The following is a 9,594-nucleotide window of genomic DNA, read 5'->3' as shown; positions in this document are numbered from 1 at the left end:
AAGGGCTGAACCGTTTTGTATGTCCACCAGCAACGCATGAGAGTTCCAGTGACCTCACATCTTCATCCACACACATGGTATTATCAGGTGGCATTTTTTCCTAGTCCTTCTAAGAGGTGTGTAGTGGGATCTCATTGTAGTACCAGTTGGCATTTCCCTAACGATCCCACAGGAAGAAGGTGTCTCTCCACATACTTCCCACATTCTTGCCCTTCTCCCAGTGGTACGCTACTAGTGCTAGGTTCATGGTAGGGGGCTGGAAGTGGGCTCTCTGTGGCCCTGGGTGCTGGAGCTTTCTCAGTGTTCCTGCCCATCCCCGCCCTCCCTCGGCCCCATGGCAGCCAGACTGCCTTATATCTCTGGCTGGACTTGTGTGCAAGTTTCCTGCTTCTCCCCAGAGGTTGCCGACCTCCAGTTGTATTGGTATAGGATCCCAGGCCCAGAACTGTTTCCTGCCCCTACCCCAGGGCAGAGGGATTTTCTTTTTTCCTCCGAGTATTTGTATGGATATATGCTTTCACATATATCTATATATATATATCTATCTATCTATCTATATATATATATATATATGGAAATGAAGCCACAATGCATATTTATCTGGGTTCTGGGAGAGACAGGATTTGTTGGCCCTCTCCTAGCGATTTACGGCTTTTGCTCCTTTAAGACAAGGGTCTGGAGAGGACTTCAAGTTTGGCCCTTTTCCCACAGCAGCAGCCAATCCCCTGCTTGGCTTGGGGGGAGGGAGAGGGAAGGGGGCGTTTGCTCCCATCTTTTGCCCTTCCCCCACTCTTTCTCCTGAACACTCAGTGGAGGTCCATAAATAAAAGCTGTTCGTGTGTGCAAACTCTCCCCGTGGTGTCTTGGGGCCCCAGCTATTCCAGACTGTATGCCAGCACACACCTGGCTTCCAACAATGTGTTAACATTTCAGCTGATTTCTTCTCACCCACTTTTATGGAGGCTGTGTGTCTTCCCCCTCCCCTCCCGGCCCCACGCCTGGCGGGCACGCCTGGCACAGGTGCATCCTGCCTCCCATGGAATTCAGACTACTTGGTTGCCCTGTGACCTCAGCTCCCCGGCCAGCTGAAGAAAAGTGATGATTGTATATTATCTCCAGGCTTTTCTCATTGCTACTGTGGAACACTCTTTCCAGCTGTCTACACCCTAGCAGAGCCCAAATCCTCCTTTCTGTCTTTGAAAACTCTCGTCTGCCCTCTACCCACCAGCGTTGCCAAGCTAATGCATAAGTCTTATTATACCAAAATATAAGATTTCTGCCAACAAAGGACATCATGCAAGAAGTTAGTGTAAAGATGGCTGAACGGGAGGAGATATTTGCAATATCTAAAACTGACAAGCAATTAAAGTTGAGATATATAGAGCTCCGAAAACCAACTTTAAAAAAGCACTGTAAATTCTAAATAGTAAAACTAAAAACTATAAAATATAGAAGAAAACATAGGAGAAAAATCTTTGTGACCTTGGGTTAGGCAAAGATTTCTTAGTTACAACATCAAAATACCAATTCATAAAAGAAACTTTTGATAAGTTGGATTTCATCAAAATTAAGAACATTCGCTCTTTGAAAGACATTGTGAGAAAGCAAACAAAATATTTGCAAATCATATATCTGATAAAGTGCTTGTATCCAGAATGAAGAACTCTGAAAACCCAGTAAGAAAACAAAAAACTCAATTTTTCTTTTTTAAACGGGCAGGAAATTTGAACAGGCAATTCACCAAAGACTGACCATTGGCAAATAAGCACATGAAAAGGTATTTAATATCATTAGTCATTTAGGAAACTCAAAACCACAGTGAGATACCACTGCGCACCAATTAAATTGGCTAAAATTAAAAAGACTGACATAGCAAGTATTCGTGCAGCTGGGGGGGCGCGGTGCAAGGGAACTGGAAGTCTCATACACTGCTGGTGGGGATGTAAGATGGTCTGACCACTTTCAGAAGCAGTTTGGCAGATTTCTAACAAGTTATAAGTATATACTTGCCACATGGCCTAGCCATTCCACTCCTAGGTATTCACGCAAGACAAGTGAAAACATATATCCATACAAACACTTGTATGCCAAAGTTCACAGCAACTTTATTTGTAATAGTCAAAAACTGGAAACAACCCAAACGTCCAACAAATTGTAGCATATCCATTACAATATAATACTATAAAATAACGTCTACTTAGACATAAAAAGGAAGAAACTATTGATATGTGCGACGACATGGGTAATCCTGCTGAGTGAAAGAAGGCAGATATAAAAAGAGTATAATTTGTATGATTTGCATTTACATAGCATTCTAGAAAATGCAACCTAATCTATAGTGAGGAAGCAGGTCAACAGTTGTCTTGAGTTGGGAGGACGCAACTTAAGGGTTATGGCTATGTTCATGATCTTTATCGTAGCGATGGTTGCACAGATGCATACATGTCAAAACGCATCAAACTGTACACTTTAAACTTGTGCGGTTTACTGTGTGGGTCAATTTCTCAATAAGGTGTTTTTAAAAAAGTAATCTCGCGCCCAGGGTCACACAGCTGGTAAGTGGCAGAGCGCGATGCAATTGCTGGAGTCCGCGTTTGGAGCCTGGGTCCTTAATCCCCGAGCTCCCTGCAACGTCGGCACTGAGGAAAGTGCTGGAAGGCAGCCCCAGCTGTTGTTAATGATTACCAGTGGGCGGCCCCTTCCCGGCTGAGCTCCAGCCCCGGGGCGGCCCGAGCGCCGCCCCGCGCGACGGCTTCCCAGTGCGCCGGGCGTCTCGCTCGTCTGCTCCGCCGCCACCAGCTGCTGCCTGCGTCCGCGCCCGGCATGGTGAGCGAGTGGGGGGGATCACCCGTAGGGGCGGCCGGGTTAGGAGGGGGCGCGCGGGAGGGGCGGAGGAGAGCCAGGGGCCGCGCTGGGTCCCCGCCCAGGCCAGAGGACGGCGCCGGGAGGTACGGGGCGGGGGGGTTCCTCTGAGGCCTTCGCAGAGCAGCCGCGCGCCCGGCTGGGAGAGTGGGGGTCTCTGTCCCACCCCCGCTCCCGAGTGGTGCCCCCTGGGAAGCTGAAGCCGGGAGAGGGGCGGTGGCAGGTCCAGGTTACAGCTAGGCGGGAGCCCCGGCCAGAGCCCGCGCGGGGCCTCAGTGCCGCGGGTGGGGTTTAGAGACCTTTCTGGGCGGGGGTGGGGAGGGGCAGCATAGTGAGCCCAGGGCATAGTTCCCCTTGGTGGAGAGGTTCTGTCCTGTATTGGGGCGACTGAATTTGCGTGTCCCCTCTGTCTGCCTGTTTACTGCCCTTCTCGCTTGCTCTTCTGCTAAGCCCTCTGTGCTGTCCCCCGACCTCAGAGCCGGCCCCTGGCTCCTAGTTTGAGGCCCCTGCCCAGCAATGGGGACATGATTGCTCAGGGTCACCCGCCCTCCAGGCTGAGCTTTCCTGGGAGTCTCAGGCCCTGTGCTCAGCTAGGGAGGTGAAGGTGAGCCTGCGGAGAAGCTTCTAGACCCAGGAAGCTTTACTAAGAAGTGTTAGGCCTCAAAGCGTTAGGAGCAGTCGGGACTGCGGTGCCACCTGGGAGGGCACTTTGAAGGCTACGGTTCAGATGGAGGGGAGGTGGTGGGTGAGCTGATTGTGAGGTACACTGAGGCCCAAAGCCACAGGGCGTGGGTAATCAGTAACCCCTCTGCACACTCCCAGAGGCCCAGGCTGAGTCCAGGCCCGACCTGTGATTTACTAAGCAAACACCACCCCTGCCCCCTCTCTGATCCCAGATTTCAGAGGGACTTGTCAGTTCAGCCCCAGGCTGTGAAATGTAGGGGATTCCAGAAGACTCTAAAAAGGAGCCTCCTAGGAGCCCGCTAGTACCTGCGCACTCCTTTCAGAGCCAGAGAACTAAATGGTGGGTTCTGATGCCTTGGCTGCCATGTGGTCACCCGGTTGCCTGGATACACGGACCAGGCTTACCAGCCACTGAGACAGGGTCAGCTGTCTGGGGGTTGGGCGGTGATGCAGATCTCGACTGCCCTCACTGGCCTTCCAGAGCCCAGTAGAGGAGACAGAGCCAGCCAGATTGGTCCAGAGAGAAATGGCACTTTCAGGAGGGAGAAAACGGTTATCAGAGCCCTGAAATGTTTTTCCAGTTCTGCCCCAAACCTGAAGGCCTGTCATAAGCTTACTTGCCCCAGCAAGTCTCTTTTTAAAAATGCAGGTGATATTCCCTTAAATAACAATGGAGTTTATTAAAGTGTCTCCTGGCTCCTCTGGCTGATTCCTAAAGTGGAAGTTCTTGTGCCTTTATACCCATCAGGCCAGGGGAGATGAGCGCCCCAAGGCCACCTGGCTTCCAGTTGGCAGGCTGCCTCATAAAAGCTAAATTAACCTCCCTTGCATTCTCTTCCCAGACCTAACTGATTTAATTTAGCACTCTCACTTTCCTGCCTTGGGTAGTTCTACTTCAGGGGCCTAAATTCTGGGATCCCTTAAGCTCCTCCACCTGGATCTTCTTAGAGGCTGGAACTGACCTTTGCTTTCTTCTGTTCTCCAAGAGAGGGTTCCACTCACAGCCTGAATTAACGCCAGTTTGGGCTGCCTCGAGGGCATTTTGCACAATAGGAAAATAGGCTGAGGCAGTGGCTTTGCCATTTGCCCTTGGCCAAGTTACTTCTGCTTTGGGGACTGAGCTCTGTGGCTCCAGCTTCCCAAGCTGACAGAATAGAAAAGAAGGTGGAAAACTGGGAAACGTAGGCCTGGCAGCTGGGAACCAGAGGCTGCCTGGGAGCGTGGTGGGATACCCACTAGGAGGTAGTCCAGTGGTTGTTGACCACGGTGTGGCTAGGGATCGCCTGGACCATGTTTTAAGTGCTGGTTCCTTTGCCCAGCCCCAGGGATGCAGACACATGGACCCACCTTGAGAAGGATTCCTGTGCTTTTGCTGACTGAGGGTGGGGGGTGAAGGAAGAGAGGTCATTTCCCCTCTCTAGGCCGCAGTTTCCTCTTCAATACACAGCAACAGTAGGGGCTTGATTTACTTTTGCTCCCCCATGAACAGAAGAGATCTAGTTTTTTTACGGAGGGGTGCCCTCTGTAAGGCTTTGGGGGTAGGGGTGGGGAAGGAGTGTTTCTCTGCCCCAGCGATTTGCATTACACCTCAGGACTCTCTGTTCTCTAAGAACCTATCAGTGCACCAGACAGAGCCCCTCCTCCCAGTCTGTTGATTTAGACCAGCTGCCCTTTGACTGCGCCACCAGAACTGCCAGTGGAGGCTGGCTAAATTTCCCCAAAGGTCCAGAGCCCTCTCTTTTGTCCTGTGAAAAAAAACAAATGTCTTTGGTCTTCTGTGTTTTCCCTCTCCTAGGCTGGCAAAGCGCACAGGCTAAGTGCTGAGGAGAGGGACCAGCTGCTGCCAAACCTGCGGGCCGTGGGGTGGAACGAGCTGGAAGGCCGGGATGCCATCTTCAAGCAGTTCCATTTCAAAGACTTCAATCGGGTATGGCATCAGGGTGGGACAGAGTTTCCTGAGACTGGGGCTGATCGGGGTCACGCTCCAGAACGTGTTCCTTCCCTTAAAGTTCTGTTAGCCAAGACTGTCAGATGCTCCGCTAATCCAGTTTACTTGGAAGGTGTCCTCCTTGGGGATTGGAGAGGGCGGAGATGGGTCTTGGGCTCTCCACACCTGGAACTTTTCGAAACGATCCTTAGAGAAGACAGTTCAAGTGGGAAGCAGATGCACATTTGAAGACATTTTAGTAGATAACCAAAAGATTGGCGAAGACTCAGAAGCTCTCTGGGGTTTCCACCTTGTTGGTGGTCCTGGTAACAAGACTTCCTACTGCAGAAGGACCACCTCAAACTGCAGCCTCAGAACCAGTGGCAGGGTGCTAGGCGGAATGCTGAAAGCTAGAAGGATCACCTTGTAGGGAGCGAGGCAATCCTCCTGAGTCTGGGCCTTACGCTGGCCATAAAAGGGGGCCCAGCAGTCCTCTCCTTCAGGACACTAACCTGGGTCTCAATTCATTAAACAGGCTTTTGGCTTCATGACAAGAGTGGCTCTTCAGGCTGAGAAATTGGACCACCATCCTGAATGGTTTAACGTGTACAACAAGGTGAGTGATACATGCCTAGAACTCCAACTCATTCTGAAGGCCACTTCCTTGGACTTGCCTGTGGGCTTTCCTCACCCCATAGGTCGACTGTCTGCTCCTGTTCCTTTCATCTCCTTCCTAGGATCGACATAAACACCCCTAGAAAATATTCAGTCTCACTACAGATTAAAGAAAAGCAACTTGAAACTAGTGAGACAACGTGTGGGTTAAGGAGACATTAAGAAGGCAAATCCTAGAGAAGGAAAGGCTGTGGGGACCAGGCATATTCACTGTTAATAGCTCTAAAGGGGTGACATTTTCTGGAGATATGGAAGAATGAAAAGGCAATAAACTTGAACTAAGAATACCCATGCACACCAAGGAGATCAGCCTGTCTGCTGAATGAATGGAAACAGTCATTAAATGCCTGTCGTGAACCAAGAGCTATGCTGGACTCTTTCTAAAGGCATTAAGGCTGGAAGTGATGTTCTGTAAATGGACCGTGTTGAGGAGTTGGTTTGGGGTCTTGTCTCTGATCTTGAGGTTGCTCTTGATATCTGGATCTTTCTTTTTTTATCCTATGCTGTGGTTACCAGTGTTTATGGAGGTGTAATAGAAGACAGTTTTGCACTGATGTTAGAGACTTGTCAGGAAGGCAGCCCCCAGGAGAGGGGTTAGTGTCTGGTTACACTTCTTGGTGTGGCTGAGCCCGGGAGCTGGTGACTCTCTCCTGCTCTTAGGTGCAGTCGGTGGAATCAGCTGGCCCCGAATCTCTGGTTTTGTTTCAGGTCCACATCACCCTGAGCACTCATGAGTGTGCAGGCCTTTCAGAACGGGACATAAACCTGGCCAGCTTCATCGAGCAAGTAGCAGTGTCCATGACATAGACCCTGTCCTTCCTCTCTGAGTTCTTCAGGGGAAAGGGGGGGACTGAACTGGGGATCCAGAGAGGGAACTGGGGAGCCCTGAGATGTTGGTGCCGTCAGAAGGGCCAAGTTGACCCCGCTGCTTCCATTTAGGGGCAAGTCCTTGCCTTGGAAGGAGAGGCCAACATCACTGCCAAGAGGAGGAACTTAGACCGTTTTTCCCCACACCACTCTCGTCCTCCTTGGGGCCCTGTGACATGTACATTGATTTGAATAAGTTCTTCTCTTTCTTTACAACTTCCCAGCAACAGTAATGATTTTCTTTCCTGGCTGTGTCTTGTTCTCTGATTCATTTCCCAAGAAGCTGTGATAGAAGCCGTGTTTAACATAAAGTCTTATCTTAGAAACCAGTAACCTAAAGCCATCCTCATCCCGTGTGACAGAAGCCCATGTGCTTTTATGCCTCAAATAAAAACACTACTTCACTTGGCCTCAGGCTCTGGAATCTTCTTTTCCACAAGTCAATCCAAATCGGAGTCAACGGGCATCTAAATCACCTACTCTGTGCAAGACAGAGTTCAGGCCACTAGGGGGAAAGGGGACCAGAGCACCCTGCCTTTTAAGCTCCTTAGTACCTCAGGGAAATAATTAGAAAAATAGTTAACTCTTACTAGGCAGCATGAATGAAGTTAACGCCAGATGCAAAGATAAGAAGTGAGTTAACAAACACAAAGTGATTCACAAGGGTGGGTCAGAAGGCTTCATTTCACTCTGCCTCCAAGACCTGATTAGGACTCTGGACGCAGCGGTGACTGAGGGAGCATCTCGAAAAGATAAAGGTTAGCCGGACATTTATATGCATGGTGGGACCTACGACTAGATCTTCTTCCCAGCCTTCAGGATCCAACACATGGAGATCTCTCTTTTTATTTATTTATTTTTTACTTGAAGCATAGTTCATTTGCCAATTTGCCATACTGTATAAATTTCAGGTGTAGATCAGTGATTTGGTTACATATATGTGTATGAGTACATATGTATACACACACACATATATACAGTATAGATATCTTTTTTATACTTCTCCATTAAAGGTTATTACAAAATGTTGAAGATAGTTCACTGTGCTATACATACATCCCTGTTGTTTATGTATTTTACATATGGTAGTGTGTATCTGTTAATCACATAATCCTCATTTATCCCTACCCCACTTTACCCTTTGGTAACGATAAGTATGTTTTCTATTACTGTAAGTGTTTCTGTTTTCTAATAAGTTCATTTGTACTATTTTTTATATTCCATATGTGATTGATATCATGATATTTGTATCTGTCTGATTTCAAGTAGTAAAATAATCTCTAGGTCCATCCATGATGCTGCAAATGGCATTATTTAATTCTTTTTTATGGCTGAGTAATATTCCATTGTGTGTGTGTGTGTGTGTGTGTGTGTGTTTGTGTATCACATCTTCCTTATGCATACAGCTATCAGTGGACATAAAGGTTCCTTACAAGTTTTGGCTATTGTAAATAGTACTGCTTAAATATTGGGGTGCATGTATATTTTCAAATTAGAGTTTTCTCCAGCTGTATGGCCAGGAGTGGGATTGCTGGATCATATGGTAACTCTGTTTAGTTTTTTACGGAACCTCCATACTCTTCTCCATAGTGCCTGCACCAATTTATGTGCCCATCAAGAGGGTAGGAGGGTTCCTTTTTCTCCACATCCCCTCCTGCATTTATTATTTATAGCCTTTTTGATGATGGCCACTCTGCCCGATTGTGAGGTGACAGCTCATTGGAGTTTTGACTTGCATTTCTCGAGTAATTAGTGATGTTGGCCATCTGTTCATGTGCCTATTGCCCATGCGTATGTCTCCTTTGGAGAAGTGTCTGTTGAGGTCTTCTGCCCACTTTTAAAGTTGGGTTGTTTGTGGTTTTGGTATTGAGTGGTATGAGCTGTTGGTATATTTTGGAAACGAAGCCCTTGTCGGCCACCCCGTTGCAGATATTTTCTCCCAGTTCGTAGGTTGTCTTTTGGTTTTGCTTATGGTTCCCTTTGCTGTGCAAAAGATGAGAAGTTTGATGAGGTCCTATTTGTGTAGTTTTGCTTTTGTTTCCATTGCCTTGGGAGGCCGACCTTAGAAAACATTTCTAGGATTTATGCTAGAGTATGTTTTACCTAAGGTTCTCTTCTAGGAGTTTGGTGGTGTCATGTCTTGCATTTAAGTTGTTAAGCCATTTTGAGTGTATGTTTGTGTGTGGAATGAGGGAGTGTTCCAACTTCATTGGTTTACATGAGGCTGTCCAGCTTTCCCAATACCACTTGCTGAAGGGACTGTCTCTTCTCCATTGTATATTTTCACCTCCTTTGTCAAAGACTAATCGACCGTAGGTGTGTGAGTTTATCTCTGGTCTCTCTATATTTTGTTCCCTTTATCCCTATGGCTGTGTTTGTGCCAGTACTATGCTGTTTTGGTTACTGTAACTTTGTAGTGTTGTCTGAAGTCTGGGCGGGTTATGGCTGCAGCTTTGTTCTTTTTCCTCAGGAGCGCTTTGGTAATTCTCGGTCTTTTATGGTTCCATGTACATTTAGGATTATTTGTTCGAGTTCTGTGAGAAGTGTCATGGGTAGTGTGGTAGGGATCGCATGAAATC

The 9,594-nt window shown here is 47.9% G+C and overlaps 1 protein-coding gene across 1 annotated transcript; it reads left to right on the top strand.

Moving 5' to 3' along the window:
* The first annotated feature begins 2,651 nt into the window (after window positions 1–2,651).
* PCBD1 (pterin-4 alpha-carbinolamine dehydratase 1) lies at window positions 2,652–7,424 on the top strand. Its single transcript, XM_022590806.2, has 5 exons — window positions 2,652–2,826; window positions 5,342–5,473; window positions 6,009–6,089; window positions 6,857–6,930; window positions 7,088–7,424. The coding sequence occupies exons 1-5, from the start codon at window positions 2,824–2,826 to the stop codon at window positions 7,143–7,145; spliced, it is 348 nt and encodes a 115-aa protein (XP_022446514.1). The 5' UTR covers window positions 2,652–2,823; the 3' UTR covers window positions 7,146–7,424.
* Window positions 7,425–9,594: the final 2,170 nt, after the last annotated feature.

The sequence above is a fragment of the Delphinapterus leucas genome, chromosome 16 (genome assembly GCF_059928025.1).
Source record: "Delphinapterus leucas isolate spDelLeu-1000000601 "Yukka" chromosome 16, BTC_Dleu_Yukka2, whole genome shotgun sequence".
NCBI classification, from domain to species: domain Eukaryota; kingdom Metazoa; phylum Chordata; class Mammalia; order Artiodactyla; family Monodontidae; genus Delphinapterus; species Delphinapterus leucas.
Note: the sequence above shows the minus strand (reverse complement) of the source record. Positions and strands in the feature narration are given on the sequence as shown.